Source organism: Trachurus trachurus (assembly GCF_905171665.1).
Source record: "Trachurus trachurus genome assembly, chromosome: 15".
In the NCBI taxonomy this organism is placed as follows: Eukaryota; Metazoa; Chordata; class Actinopteri; order Carangiformes; family Carangidae; genus Trachurus; species Trachurus trachurus.
In genome coordinates this window covers 25,412,127-25,428,705 of record NC_139906.1, presented here as the reverse complement: position 1 = coordinate 25,428,705, position 16,579 = coordinate 25,412,127, and the positions used below count along the sequence as shown (strand labels likewise).

The following is a 16,579-nucleotide window of genomic DNA, read 5'->3' as shown; positions in this document are numbered from 1 at the left end:
CAATCAATCAATCAATCAATCAATCAATCAATCAATCAATCAGACTTTATTTACAGAGAAATAAAATGCAACACAAAGTGCTTTACATCATAAAAGCAGACAAAACAAAGCAAAAGTAAAACCCAAAGTCACGCAACTACACACACACACACACACACACACACACACACACACACACACACACACACACACACACACACACACACACACACACACACACACACACACACACACACACACACACACAATAAATAAAAGGAACTAAACAGCATAAGTGCAAGGACATGATAAAAATAAATGAAATTATACAATAAATTAGCTAAGACTAAAAAGACTAAAAAAGAAATGATAAAAATTGATAAATAAAAGGATAGGAAAAATCGTACAATAGTGTAGATCAGTGTTTCTCAACCTTGGGGTCGGGACCCCACGTGGGGTCGCCTGGAATTCAAATGGGGTTGCCTAAAATGTCTAGTAATTTATTTAAAAAAAATTACTAATAAAAATATTTTTTTAACTAATTATTATTCTTTTTAAATTATGATTAAAAACACCAGATTCAATCTTAAACAACTGTATTCTATACTTTCTCGTATATAAATCAAGTTCAAATACAATGCAGCATACAAAAATATCTGAGTTGGTGCATCTTGATTGATGGCCGCGATTGATGACTGCACATGATGGCGGGGTCGCCGGAAATTCGGTGATGTCAAAATGGGGTCACGAGCCAAAGAAGGTTGGGAACCACTGGTGTAGAAAGATAACCCTCTCACTGTGGTGGTTGTGGTTGCTGTGGTCTGAATGACTCTTACCTGCTCCTCCAGCTGCTGCTCCAGCTGGACGATGACGTCCTCCTTCTCCTGCACCAGGGCCTGTAGCTCCTGGCACTGCTGGAAGAGACGCACCTCCGAGTCTCCTGACTTCCCATCTGGAGCCTTCAGCTTCTCCTCCATCCACTGAACCTTAAATCATCGTACGTACATACACACATGAGGCCAATGGTCCACACACACTGAGCACAGCAAAAAAAAAAAAGTGTGTGTCGGCACTCTTACCTGTTGATGAGCAGCGAAGGCTCGTTTTTCTGAATCCATCACCTGAGCCTCTAATTGTTGAATCTGAGAAAGGAGAAACATGTTTTTATTTTACTTTGATATACCCTTTTTTTCTCCTCATTTTCTCCTCCAAATATTTTACTGTTGATGTTACTTAACGACACATATTACATACACGCACTACTAACCGCACACTCTCTACACAAATAAAGGAGCCCTTTTATTCCCTCCAGTGCTTCTGACCACACTGTTTGCATACACACAGAGGTGAAATATCAAATCCACTTCTGACCAGGGCCAAATACAACAGTACCAAATGAAGACAAAGAAAAAGCTGCACGCTAGAGACGTAATGAGAACTCCAGTCAAGATAACACTGCTATGCTCAAAAAAAAAAAAAAGAGCAGATGCTTTTCAGCCTGTCTTTGACATTCTTCATTTCATGTGGCTCAAAGGAATCTTTTACAATTGAGAGTTGACATATGACATATGTATCTGACATCCACAGTTCCACTTTAGGCATTTATCAGTTTTTTCCAACTTATAAATACCTCCAGTAGACTCACAATTTTGATAATGAATTAATTTGTGTACAACATGTAAATGCCTACTTGTGTCTCAGTTTTCTTTGCACAGACATGTGGCATACAACACCTTTAACCAGTTCCATAATGCTGATGAGGTGTGGTTACTATGACAGCACAACCAGCTCTTTGTGCGCTGAGATCAGAGTGCAGCATGTGGAAGGTGGTAGGAGTGTGTCAGAACTGCAGCAGCACCGAAAGGTCAAGCAGTTTTGGCACACACAGGCTACAGCACAACGGTAAAGAGGGTTGCATAGAGGGGAAACTGGCAGACACACACTATACATACACATACACAAGATTTTAAAAAATCTCTGTTTGGGAATTGAGGAGAGAGATGCCTGTATGAGCAACATTCCTCTGACATTTCTCTACTCAAAGTGGTTAAAGAAGCAGAGGAACTGGTATCTTCTGTTAAACCTTGATGGAGGAAAATATGTAGGAATGTCAAAGGAATTTTGTTGGTGAAGCCATCATGGTAGGAAGACTTTTCTACAGTACAAATTAAACTAAATTAGAGGAAATGTGTAACAAGCCCTGCTGGGAAACTGGCACTCACACCAGAGAATGGGATGTGACTCAGAGAGGGACAGAGAACTGGAGAAAGTGAAGAAAGTAATTCATTGATAATTCAAAATGTACACCTGCAACAACCTTTCACTGTCTTTACTGACGGATTCAAAGGTTCATCTGGTCAAGAAAACTGTTGCCCTTTATTTTCAAAGAGGATGCCTTAACACAAGACAGCAGTAAAAGCACTGGAAGAATAAATGTCATAATGATTAATGTCAGATATAAGGATTGTTCCATTTAGGTCCCAGAAAATCAGATCAATATATGAACATACAAGGTCACTGGAACTGACAAACTGACATGGAACACAATGTTCATGACAGACAGAATCAACTATGAATTTACAAATCTTATGATAAGTTATTACAAACAATCATTCCTAATCATACAGTGTGACAATATGTGACTATGGGTCTACTTTGAAGGGCAAGTACAAGTCACTGTACAAGTACTAGTCATTGGGCGCTTGGGCTCTGTACTCAAGTAACCTGAATTTTGTAAAGGACGGCTGACTAAAGGATTTAATCGTTACAGTGCTTCAGATGTCTGAGTTTTCGCATCAGCAAATCCACACTGACTGGACTTCATCCAGCCTTCCAACGATGCTAACTGTAAGCCGACAGCATCAAGCTCGCTGTGCGCAGTAAGGGTCTGACTTCACCTTGTTTTGCAAATCCACAGAAGGAGAAGCTTGTTTCCGCCCAGTTTCGAACTGAGGACCTTTCGCGTGTTAGGCGAACGTGATAACCACTACACTACGGAAACTGTGCTGCTGGGATGCTCCTGTGTTTGACGTGGGGAAACCCACCAGCGTAGACCAGAGCCTGACAAACCTTGGCCGTGCTCTGTGAGCAGTAAACAATGATTTTCTCCGGAATGGTCAGACTGAATCAGGCATTTATTTAGCCAAGTACTGATTCTTGAAACTTTGGCAAAAACATGTCCCACTAAGAAAAGTGCTCATTCTGTTGGAAATGAATAACATTGTCATGAATAAAAAGAAGAAAGATTATACTCAGGGGGTCCTTTGCACACATGTAAGGTTATTTTATGGTTTTATTTTTAATTTGTATTAATTTCATGATTATATGCTGGCCCATGGCCTACAAAATCAGTTGTCCTCGGATAGGGGTTAATAATTTCAACTTGATTAAAAAAACAAAAAGTAATAATTTAATTGAATAATATCTTTACTAAATGAAAGATTACATTGTAATGTTTATTAAAAACTACAAAAAGTGAGTTTTGAACAATATTTACTATTACTTTGTGGCTGCTGAAAATGTGTCCCATATATTCGTCACCACCGTCAGATATTTATAAAAAACAATAAAATCAGGCAAATACAAGGTCAGCAATATTTCTGAGGACCCCCTTTCCAAACCTTCAGCTCTACAGCATGCTTTAAGATCACTCAAGCTCCTGTAAGTTTGCTATTTTCTCTTAAAATGGTTCATATTTGTTGACACTGATAATGTCGCAACCATAACATGTCAACACCGTCTCTTTTGTAAAAAAAATATTAGATTAGATTATGACATTAATGTATACTTTTTAAAAAGAGGTTTGAAGTAGCTAGCAACAGGAGGAAAACAAAATGGCTAATGTGAACAACTCATGCATATCATGTGAAAGAGTAGATTTTTGTCACCACCGTCAGACGTCACCACCGTCAGGTTTTGTGTCTGACGGTGAAGAAAATGTGTTCATACTGCTCAGGATTGTTATGTTTTGGACCAAATACTTAAATAAATTTGTTAAGCAAGAAGTGATTGACTTTGGTAGTATTAATTTTTGAATTGTATGTTGTAAATGAAGCCATTGTCACCACCGTCAGATTAGTGTCACCACCGTCAGATTAGTGTCACCACCGTCAGAGGGACTTTTATTTGTTTTAAATGAACATACTTACAACATTTCCTCAGTGCTGTTGAGTTATTAAAGTACTAGTCTCTTTTAATTCAAAAATGTGTTGTAAATACCAATTAGACCAAATAAATTCAAAATAATGTGCCTTTTATTGTGTCTGACGGTGTTAACAAAAACAAAGTTATAGCTGTAAAAACGCCTATTTTATGAAAAAATAACAAAATCAGGAGGTTGCACCGATACATTGCTGTACTGCCAAGACCAAGGTCTATAATGATATACCTTTAGATTTTGTCATTTAAGTAACTTTTTATTTTCAAAATTAAAACCTGTTTTATCCAATTTTCCAAGAATCAGTGCAAGATTACCAGCTTTTTCACCTTGGCACGCTCACTGTCGCCAACATGGAGCAATTTTGAGTCATCTCTTTGTAGGCTGTCAACTGGAGGATTCCCAGTAACTGCCTGATTCTCTTCTAAAACCGTGGAGATGGAGCCTTGTCTCCGCCCGGTTTCAAACCGGGTACCTGGATAATGTGTTATTTATACCCCTTTCCCACTGGCCAAAAAACCCGTTTAAACCCGCTAACAATCGGCTTTTGGTGGCAGTGGGAAAGGCGCACCGAGCCGCGTCGACCGATTAAAGGCGATTTTAACCCGCGTCGCTTGCCGAGTCGTTTGACCCGCGTCGACGCGGGTTAAAATCGCCTTTAATCGGCTCGGCTCCGAACGGCTTGCAGTGGGAACGCCAGACCCGCGTCAACCCGCTAATTTACGTGATGACACTGAACGTTACGTGACGCTACGTCATCGCGCCGGTCGCGTCTCATATCACGCACCAAAACAAAGCTCTGCTCCGCTCTGCTCTCATCCGAGACTGGGATCAAAAGATCAGAGAACACTGACCAAAAACGATAGAAAAAAAGAAAAGAAAAGAAGCGACAGTCTGTTTAACTGACGTGTTGTGCTGCGGACGTCCGTCATCCGGCCGCAGCAGACTCTCTGTCCTCCGCGGTCCTGGTGCTCCAGGTCAGCCAGCCAGAGAGTCTGCCTCGGCGGACGGACACTCCGCGGTGGGCGGCTGTGACATGACTGTGTGTGTCTCTTGCACCGCGGATGAGAGCGGGGCGACTGGTTTATGCTCTGTCTGATCCCTCAGCGGGGGGTCAGACTCGGCTCATTTTGGTCAATGGGAAAGGGGCCAAATGCCGATTGTTAGCGGGTCGACCCGCGTTTAAAAAACCCGCGTCGACCCGCTAATTTTAGTGGGAAAACGGCTTTAGAGGCTGCATTGCGTGCCCCTATATACGTGGCTCTCAGCTGGATCTAATTTCGTCGTAATGACTTGTAATGACACCAAAGTTATCTGGGTGAGTAAATGATCGTATTTTATGCTAGAAAGGTCCAGATTGTAAAAAACGGTAATTATCCTTTAAGTTTATATAATATAGTATTTGTTGTAATTGTCCATCATGAGCAAATGAGCTTCATGTGCTGACTAAAACTCCAGTCTCTGCGGAAAAATCATCTTAGGTAATAGGTGTGTATTAGAAATACTAAAATATATTACTGAAGAAAAAATATGCAAGACTTGTACACTTGTATGAAACTTGTACATTGTACTGAAAAAATAAATAAATTCTGTTTTCTCATTTATTAAAAAAAATATTTTGTTTCCATTCTTCCTCCACCCAGATTCCTAGAAGCAGTTCAGTTTTCCTAGTATTCTGGGTACAATGTTTTAGAAGTGGAAAATTACTTGCAACAGACTGCACACTCTGATGCTGCCAACTACCTGACGTCTACAGCAGTTCTATTACATTCTGTACAAATCACCAAATAACCACTCAAATTAGTCAGTCAACAGATTTTGTCCTGGTTCTGCTCCTGTGAAGAGCAAAAAGAGTTGTATCTGGCCCGGGCCTGGATGTGACCGTTGGAACCTGGCATGGCTGCGCTCTAGTTCTGCGTCTGCTAACTTCCATAGACCGACAGAAGTGGACCCAGCTCGCCTTAAAGCAGCCACACCCTGGCCTGCAGGAGTTTCCACTGCACAGCGTTTTTGGGAGCAACAGCAGAAGCAAGGCCTTCACTACTCCACTTGTCATTTCAGTGTAATTTGGGGACAATAACACACACACACACACACACACAGACATCAGTGGAATCTGAGTACTTTCACATCTGATGTTGAAGATACAGTTCTGAATTTCATCCTTTTGTGCTGATAAAAGTGGCAATGAAATGATAGTTATAACCACAACATACACACTTTGCATTAAAAAAACCAAGATGGACTATTGGGTACTGACATGAAAAAGGTTAATATTATATTACAAACAAGCAATCTCCCTCTCTCTACTCTATATAGATCCTCTGCTGCACCACAAACCACATGTGCCTCTCTCAACAACAAATATAGCATCTGGCAGAGAGCGGCCTTTTAATTACAGGCCATGTATTCTGTAGGCTGCATCTGGAGACGACACACACTCAGTCTCACACACATACACCAGACATAACAACATATAAAAAGCCATGAAAACAAGTCCGTGATGATGAGCATATTCTCCTGTGTATCAGACCATGTGTGCAAGGGTGTGTATGTTTTACTCCTTCTGTATGTTATCATACATAGGCCTAGGGTGAATTAGGGCTGTGTGGCATCCTGTTCAGCTCAGTTGTCTCGCAAACTGATAGTTCGGTTACAAGTCGATGCCGACACCTGCATATTTTCGACACCGAGAGAATTAACAAAACTTTTTTTTTTGCAACTTCCTGTTACCGCGAGTACCGAAAAAATACAACGTTGCCCTCGGCGCGCCGCATCGAGTCCTGTCAGGACTGACACGGAGATTATGCGTGTGGTCTCGTGCAGCTACAGTTGAGCTCGCAGTCCGTTTATGTGAATGCGGCCGGACCTCGAGCTGCTCCAACTGTTCGGTGTGCGTCACAAGTTTCCGGTGAGCCATGACAGTGGTGCGGCCATGGATGCAGCGTTTGGACTAAATACATCCATGGTTTGGACCAGGGCTGGCCCAAGCCTCCATAGGGCCCAAGCAAAATCATTATTTTGATGCCTTTTTTCTATTACTGCCAATAATACTGATTATGGATTATTTACTAACCTCCAAATTTATTTCATTTTATAATTTTTTTTTAAATTTTACATCTAACGGGAAAGTGGGCGGAGTCATAACTGAGAGTGGACGGGACTATCACTAAAATTGGGCGTGGTCACACCTGAAAGTGGGTGGGTCTATAATGGGAAGTGGGCAGAGCCATAACCGAAAATGGGCGGGGTTATAGGGGATAATAGCGGGGGAGTGGGCGGGCTTATAACAGGAAGTGGGCGGAGCTATGGCCGAAATGGGTGTGCTACAATGAGGAAGTGGGCGGAGCCACACCAGAAAGTAGGCAGGGCTATGACAACTTGGGTTGGGTTAAAACGGGAAGTGGGCGGAGCTATAACCGAAAGTAGGCGGGGTTATGTGGATAATAACATAAAGTGGGCGGGGTTATAACAAGGAAGTGGGCGGAGCAATGACTGAAAATGGGTGTACTAGCCTACAATGGGGAAGTGGGCGGGGCACATCGGAAAGTAGGCGGGGCTATGGATGAAAATGTGTGTGCTGCAATGGTAAAGTGGGCGGAGCCACACCTGAAAGTGGGCGGGACTGATGAAATGGCACTCGGATGCCCAAGCCGAGCGAGTACTCGAGTACTCGTATATCGGCTGCAGCCCTCGTCATTTTTGCACGCGTGTGTGTGAAAACAGCCGCAAAGTGAATGAATGAGAATAACAGTTCTCTTGTTGAACTAGGCTACAAGTAGCCTATGACTGCATTACTTTCTGTTTGTGTTGAGCCATATTTACAATTTTAACTCTGTTATTACTTCATGTTTCTGCCTGAGAAGTTGTTGAAGCACAGTGGAGCTCAAATACAAGAAAGTTTTATGTGAAACATTTAAAGGTCCCATATTATACTCTTTTTACTCAGTTTCACTCAGCTGTCAGACGTCCAACTAAACTGTATTCGAAATGTATTGCCCCAAACTGATCCGTGGTCCTGAATGGCAGCTGTCTAAAAGTCGCTCAAATGAGCTCTCCTGAGAACAAGCTGTTTCTGTGCCTGTACCTTTAAATGTTAATGAGCTCCGTCTGTCACAGCCTTGCCTTGCCCCTCTCAGCCAATCAGAGGCCTAGTAAGGCGGGTCTTGGCGTGGCCATAGTAGGAAAGATTCTGCCTCAGGGACAGGATGTGGCTAACGGTAGCATGGGCTAATGTTTATGGGTGGATGTATCACTATAGCCAGAGCGATTGATATTACAGCGTGGCGACAGCTCTTGACGTCGCCGCCAGTGCGGTCTCGTGGTTCATGTAGCTCCCAATAGTCCCAAACTAGGCTTGAAACAACGTTCAAAACACACACAGCCAGTATCACAACTAAGCATAAAGTCCGCTTAGCTTAATGCTAACGTATAATGTGAAACCTCATAGACGGGCTAACAGAAATTAGCATCGGCTGTCGCCGCTTCGCGGCAAACAAACAGCCATAGAAGCTGCTAAAACCCTGTTTTAATCCTGGCTTTAGCGCTGTTAACACGTCACAGTTTCATGCAAGAAAGTTTAATCCAGAGTCTGTGGTCAGTTTGCTCCGATGTCTGTCCTGGGAGTAGTGCAGACTAGAGTCTGTGTGAGCCCCGACCGGGGACCAGGGCAGCGGCTGTCAGCTGCAGCAGCAGCCGCTCTACTGAGCTGATCTGCCGGCACGGACATCTCCTCCTCCCGGAGGAGAAAACGAGCCGAGTAACGTATCCGCATGCTTTTAGAGGTTTACCGATGGCTGGTTAAATTATTTTTAGGAGATTTAATGCTGGTCTCATTGATGAAATTTAACAACTGTGGCAGTGGCATTAGTTTGTTTGAATGAAAAGTGAGGAGGAGCTGGGCTATGTACTGAAATCACCACATTTACGTAAATAAAGGGGAGGGGGGGCGACAGCGGAAAAGCGACCAGACTTGCATAGTTTGTTCATTTTAAAACATTTATTGATTGAAATGTGGTCATATCTGATGACTTTGGCGCTCGTGTGTGCAGCTAACAACAGAGCAACCACTATGTTAACAAGCAGGGGAAAAAAATGGCACGGTTTAGAAAATTTCTTCAGGAGTGGCAAACCTTCACCGGGGGCGGTGCCACCAACCTAGGGGGTGGCGTCGAGTCTGTCGGTGACGTCACCGACAGACTATCTTCAACATGGCCTGTTTAAGCACACATTTTCTAAAGACAGAGAAAGCGAAAAAGGGAGAGGATGAACTTTTTTCATACCAGGGGGGATTGTAGACAGGCCGAGGATGCATATTATTGATAGAAAACCGCTCTAAAGTGCATTTTGCATAATATGAGACCTTTAAAAAAGAAAAAAAAGTACATGATCTTTTTTAAAATCATGCTATAAAATACGTATCGAGAATTGTGGACATTTACTGGTGTTGGTATCAACTACTGAAATTCTGGTATTTAATTCAATTCGAAAAACTTTATTTATCCCCAAGCGGTATTGTGACAAGCCTACCAGTGAGAGGTTAAAGTTTATGAAGAACGCCATATTACCTTTTCCCATACACACTACGCCTGCTGCTTCACTGTCTATGCCTGACACATGGCTCTCCTCTCCCTCTGAACAATGCTCCAGCACCTCTGCAGTCAATTGATTCCCTCTTCAGTTCCAGACTCTTTTTCGACTTCCATTCCTGGAATTCCACAACTGGCGCTCTGTGGCCAACCTCCCCTGAACTCCATCCGTCCCTCCCCCATTGCTCCATCTGCAGCCAGACAGCCAGTTCACAAAGCCTCTTTCTGCAGCCCCTGTGACCCGTAGTGTTCACCTACAATTATACAAGTTTAACATCAAATACATGAAGCAAACAAATCTAAAGTGGAAACTTGTTCCTAAACCAGTGCCCTAAAAGTCCAGTTTAAGTGTGTTAATTGTCAAGTATGTTCAACCGGGGACAAACACAGGGATAAAAAAAAAAACAAGCTTCACAAAACATGTGGCTGTATCCACATGGAAAAAAACATGAACATGGATGGAAAAAAAACAATACCTCTGGGTTGAAAAAATATCTAAGGAACTCAAGATGAAAATTGCAGGCGGATGTTTGCGTGCTTTGTCCCCAAAGTTACGTTTTGCCATAGGTGATGAACTTGATCCTGTTGTTGAACCTGTTGATTGAGCCCAACATGTCTGACCTGACACACGACTGGTTCATGTGGCCAGTAAGCCCCGCCCACCACATGGGAAGATATTTTATTTCCGTCTAATAGTGGGATGAGAGGAAGACCAAACTAAAACTGTCACTCCTCTTGTGGTTTTGCTGTGTGTCTACTGTACAGTATGGATATCTGAGTGTGTGCTGTGTGGGTGTTCTCATGGGTGTAGCTCCCTGCCTAAAGGATAGGTCTGGTGATATTCAACATGTTTCTTATTTCCACAAAAATCCTTGAAAACCCAAACCAATGTCCCTCTGTCAGCTGTGCGTATGGCTTTGTGATGATGAGCATCATCATACACATCAGTCACACTGTTGTACATTTTCCTTAATGATTATGAACTGTTCTGTGATCAAATTTCCATTTATTTCCACACACATAACACTACTGGAAAGGATGGTGGCATGATATCAACATTAGATAGTTCAACATTTTGGGAAATTGGCCCATTGCCATAATTGCTATAGTCATAGCAGTAGGTTCGTTACCTTTATTTGTCGGTGTAAGCTATTTTTAGAACAGCGGAGCGCAGCCGCAAGCTGCTCAGAGCTACGCTACGGAGGCTCATGGGATTTCTTGGTTTCCCTCATCAAACTCATCAAATACACAATCCAACAACTCCAAAACGCTCTGGTGGACAAGTTGTGACCTGCACATTCACCACGCTATGAGATAATAACGGAACGTTACGAAACAGTCGTTTTCGAGGTAAATACAGAGACTGCTTGCTGAAAAACATCAGCGGTTTTGCACGAATTTACCTCTAAAACAACTCTGTCTTGTAACGTTGTGTTATTATTTGATAGCATAGTGAATGTGCAAGTCACAACTTGTCCACCAGAGTGTTTTGGAGTTGTTGGATTGTGTATTTGATGAGTTTGATGAGGGAAACCAAGAAATCCCATTAGCCTCCTTAGCGTAGCTCTGAGCTTACACCGACAAATAAAGGTAACAAACCTTGCTATGACTATAGCAATTATCAATATCGTCCGGCTGCGGACACAAATGGGCGTTACTGTCGCCCCGTTGTCGAGGCCAGGAACGCCCCCTTCGCAGCCAGGAACGCCCCCCCCCCCTCTCCCCTTCTTCTTCGTCTACCCGCGCTTGTCAACATCCGGGGGTTAATAGCTGGGTTAACATAGCCACATCCGCTAGTCAGTTTATACGACAGGTAGCGTAGAGCTACCATTAGTAAGCTAAGCAAGATAAAGAACGTTAATTTTAATTTAATCTTTCGTTTGATTTACATAGTCAGTTTGATTACGATAGCCGCTAACAGCTCTTTACCGAATAAATCCATGCTCATTACGTTAACGAACTTAGAGAAACCCGGTTATTCAGTATCCCTGTGTACATGATAAATACAGTGTGTAACGTGTGTATTTCATGTTTCCAACCGGAAGCGAAACTACTGGGAAATATGTAGGCCTAGGTCATAAAATTTACAAATTAAAAATGCTGCCATGTTATATAACTTCAAAAAGGGTGATTTCTGTACACACGTTAGGCTGCAGAGCCTCCAGACAGGGCTGCTGTGTCCATAACGCTGCACACATGAAGCTTCACTTTTCATTCAAATAAACTAATGCAACTGCCTCAATAAGATTTCATCAATGAAACCAGCATTTATCTCCTAAAAAGAGTTAAACCAGCCGGTGGTTTACCTCTAAAAACCTACGGATAAGTTCATTAACAGTCGTTTTCCCCCGCGAGGTGACGGAGTAGTCTGGCCGGTCGAGCACGTCAGGAGACGTGGTTGCTGCCTCTGTGATGTCCCGGTCACAGCTCATATTTATCCAATATTTATTTTATCCAAACGACGGCTGTTTAGAAGTTAACCTCGAAGCGAAGCTCCAGGTCCGAGCAGTGACCGCGGCATCACAGAGGCAGCAGCCCGGCTCCTGACGTGCTCCGCCGGCCAGCCTGCAATCGTCACCCCGGGGAGAAAACGACTGCTAATTAACTTACCCGATGGCTTTTAGAGGTTTACCACCGGCTGCTTAAACTTCTTTTAGGGAATAAATGTTGGTCTCTTTGATGAAATCTAACAACTGTGGCAGTAGCAGAAGTTTGTTTGAATAAAAAACCATGGTTGGACAGTAGCAGTGCTGCCTTGGGGTCAGTCTACGCACAGAAAACACCACATTTACATAAATAAATAAATACTTTAAAACGAGCCAGGCCTGTCTCAGAGCTGGCAAGACTCTCCGGTGGCATATTGAACGATTAAATGCCGTTAACGGGACGAGAGAGCAGTCAAAACGGCAGCTCCAAGCTAGCTACAGCGAGGGTAGGTTCATTTCCTGTTTACAAAGTAAAAGCACCTAAGCGATAAAAGGCAACGGGTATTTTATTTTGTGAAAATAACCGGAAGTGCGTTGCTCACTACGGCTAGTTTTACTAGCGCCAGAGAACGCCGACTTCGTCGGAACAAATTTGTAAACAGCGGGTATTTTGTCAGATTTTCAACACAGTGGGGATCTAAACGACCACTTTCTCGCCTGAAAATGTTTCAAATGTTGCTAAAGTTATATATTTACAGAGTTTAGCAGCAGCTAGCCGCTCGCTAGAATGCTACTTCAACCGGAAGTACGTCACATGAAAGGCTACCAGCCAGGAACGCCCATAGGCGTTCCCGTGTCATGACGGGAACGCCCCTGTCCGCAGCCAGACCCTTCTCGCAATTATGGCAATGGGCCAATTTGCCAAAATGTTGAACTATCCCTTTAAGGGTGAAACAGTTCACTCATTCAGTTTCATTTGATTTACATTGTTTGTTACATTTTTTTTCTACCATTCACCATGATGATAGCCGATAATCAAAATCAATCAAAAATTTATTGCGAACCCGAATCAAGATAGTTTTATCGGCCCGACCCAACTGCCCATTGTCTGTGTGGGTTCTCTCTGGGTTCTCCGGCTTCATCCCACAGTCCAAGAACATGCACAATAGGTTGACTGGTGACTCCCTATTGCCTGTAGGTGAACATGAGCAAGTGTTTTCATCTCTTTATGTTGGCCCTGCGATGTGTATCCTGCCCTTGCTCTGTCAGATTGGCTCCCTCCCTCAATGCGAACACGCACAGATAAGCAGTATAGACAATGGATGGATGGATGATATCCACAATCGTAATATCATTTCATCAGATTCAAAGTCTTGATGTTTTTTTTTTTATCAGTTTGAGGTTCACAGTTGATCTCAGAGAAGCACAGGCAGATGGAATGAAAAATGTCAGTGAGTGCAGCAGGTCGGGAAGGCTGACAAAAACAGAAAATATAACACACATGGCCTCTTTGTCTGCACGGAGAGATGTGTAGACTACTGTTACAGCTAGAGGCCTCGCTGGCCAAGACCAACGTCCCCTCCCAAATAACTGCACCCACACATCCACACACACACAAGCTTCTACATGAATTTGACCGCTTGTGCATACGTATACATGCACACACAGAGTGAGCAAGTATTTCAGATCGCAAACTCACTTCCTGTGCAACACACACATACATATACACATTCTATTTACTAAACTGGGTATTTCCTCCCTTGGGCAGCTCAATCTTTACACAAGACTTCATTTTTTTCTCTCTTCCTTTTGCTTCCTCTCTCCATCCCGTCACACATTCGGCTTTCTAGGATTTCAGTAAATGCAGAAGTCAACCTGGAGTCCTGTCACTCATCTCAAATTCATTGGCTCAGACTGATGCGTACAGTTCAAAATAATCCTGATAACCATTTTTTATAGTTTATATTTATCTTAAAGGGACATTGTGTAACTTCTCCTGTTATCTATTCACGAAAATCGATTATTTCGTTCCGGTAATTTCCGGTATTAAGTGTTCCTTTCAGCTCTGAATTAGCCGTTCATATCATTCATATCTACATGGAGCGGGTAAGCTCGGTGCTGGCTGCCATGTCGTGTCGCCATGTTTTTACGTTCAGTGGCAGCGTGACGGTAGGAAACCACGGAAATTCACCGGAGACACCGGAGCTGTCGGCTCAGGTCGAGGTGGCGTCTGTGAGAAGTCACCGCGGTAACGCAGTGAGGAGGAATGGAGCGTTACACTGATGCTGCATTCACCTGCAGTCGGGCAGACGGCCGTCGGTAACAAACCAGATTCATGTTGAATGTGGTATGAATGAATAATGGTTACTGTACGTGCTTTGGGTATTGGGTAATGATAGAAAAGCGCTAAATAAATGTAGTCCTGCTCTAGCACACAGGAAATTTAAGGTTTTAGGTAGAAACAAGGCCAGCAAAAGAAGCGCCCAAGACAAGGTTCAGGTTTTTTCTGTGTAGGCTACTACAAAAAGCCTGGTTGTTCAACAGAAATACAATCAAAGATGTATGGTGAGGTGTGACAGATGTTTGCGGTGGCTGCTCTCAGTGAAAATGCAGTGCTTTCTTGTGTTAACGGAATGAGTGGCATGGCTGAAAAGTGTGTGAATGTGCCACAGTGTGACCGACAGGTTCACGGTTTTTACGCCGTGAAGAACCAGGAAAAATGTGGAAGGAAGGATGTGTGTCAGTGCTACAGTACGTGCCTACACTCATGGTAGCAAAATGTTCGCTCCCTTGTCAACAACATGGATTACATCAGACTGTGGAGAGCTTCTCAACGTAGCGTGAGTAACTGCTGTTCTTACGCTCTCATGGAAACCTGGCTGAACCAGAGCACCACGAGCGCTGCAGTCCAGCTGGAGGAGCTAATGCTACATCGAGCCACAGAGTAACTACACTAGCCAGTAGGGGAGACTGTGTGCAGTACACCAACGAATCATGGTGCAGGGATGCTGTGGTAGTTTCCCCTCACTGCCCACCACACGAGACTCCACGATGCAGATTTGTGGGGATATTCGCCACTGTTACTTATGTCTGAGTCATGGCAGCCTCAGCCATTCAACTCCGACAGAAAATTATCTTTCGCCTACCAGTACCTTCATTCGTGTATGTTTGTGTGACAGCAGCCTGTACTGCCAGATACAGTACAGTACGACGTGGAAGCGCCAGTAGGGTTTCTGTAATTACGCAGAATTCCTCCAGGGGTTAACAGTACACACTATTGCTTTAACAAATCTTTTTTATTATTATTATTGTTCAAGTTCATTTAACAATGTACTCATGTATTATACAAAGTAGTAGTAGCACAGAATCAGACAGTGGTTTGAGATAATTGTACTTGATTCAAATGCAAATCATCTGCTTTCAAAACAAAATATGTAGGATTGAATACATTCTTGATTCGCTGATGTGATGATAAACTGACTTCAGGATCTACAAACATTCCTTGTGACTACTTCGTTATTTGTTTTAATAAGGCAAATACTTTCCAAGGAATTAATTTTTTTTTGCTTTAAGCAACATTCTCAAATAACATTGTAGGATCTGAATGGTAAATGTGCAGTACAGTCATGCTACAGCTGGATCAATGAATACACACAACGTACTGTCTTTCAGCACTAGAGGCCACAGCAAACGGCACACAAAATGACTTCTCTTAACACCCCCCCCCCCACACCCACACACACACACACACACACACACACACACACAAGTGCACACACAGACGCACAGTGAGATATTAGGGGGATTTTGCTGTGATGTGATTTTAAAACAACAAGCTCTGGCTGTGGGAGTCACTGCAGAGAAAAAAAAACATCAGCAGGGGTCTGAATGTTAACATGATGAGCTCATGGCATCGGTAGGTCAGTGAGCACAATGTGAAGGGTTATACTACAACAATCAGACTAAAATAGCTACATTAATTAATTCTGTCAAGGGTTGTCCACAAATAGTCCTGATACTTACAGACTGTGCTTAGATTTTATCTTAAAAACTGATTCAAAAGTGGATTTAGTTTTTAATGTTTTATCTGCATGAATTGGCAACATAAAGCTGAAAATAATTAAATAATGTCCAATGACTTTCATTAATCTCTGATATAATGGCAAATAAGTAGTAGACTGATTATTGTAGTGATTATCAATGCAAGACTTTAACATTAATATATTTTTATGGGACATTTTGAGTCCCACTATTGATGTATGGTTTGTTTATGATTTGTATGTGTTTCCTGGAAAACTGGAGGATTTTCATACTATACAAATAATATTCTTCAACTGAATTAATCTGGTTATAAATTAAATTGACTTCAGCATGTTGTCTATTGCTTGTTTGCAAAATGTTTTAGTCACTAGTCACTAAGTTCTAAACAA

General features: G+C 42.7%; 2 protein-coding genes across 4 annotated transcripts in view; both read right to left on the bottom strand.

The window, feature by feature from the left end:
- The window catches only part of tmem254 (transmembrane protein 254), a 312,289-nt gene that overhangs the window by 259,010 nt on the left and 36,700 nt on the right, over window positions 1–16,579 (bottom strand). The window lies entirely within an intron of this gene.
- plekhh2 (pleckstrin homology domain containing, family H (with MyTH4 domain) member 2) overlaps window positions 1–16,579 on the bottom strand; it is a 136,044-nt gene that overhangs the window by 107,796 nt on the left and 11,669 nt on the right. For all 3 annotated transcript variants that reach the window (XR_014595968.1, XM_083987996.1, XM_083987997.1), the window contains exons 3-4: window positions 1,059–1,121; window positions 816–965 (exon numbers count right to left, since the gene is read on the bottom strand). Coding sequence is in view for 2 of the 3 variants with exons in the window: in XM_083987996.1 (XP_083844122.1) it covers window positions 816–965; window positions 1,059–1,121 (213 nt within the window). In the remaining variant the exon portion in view is untranslated. The remainder of the gene's footprint in view (window positions 1–815; window positions 966–1,058; window positions 1,122–16,579) is intronic.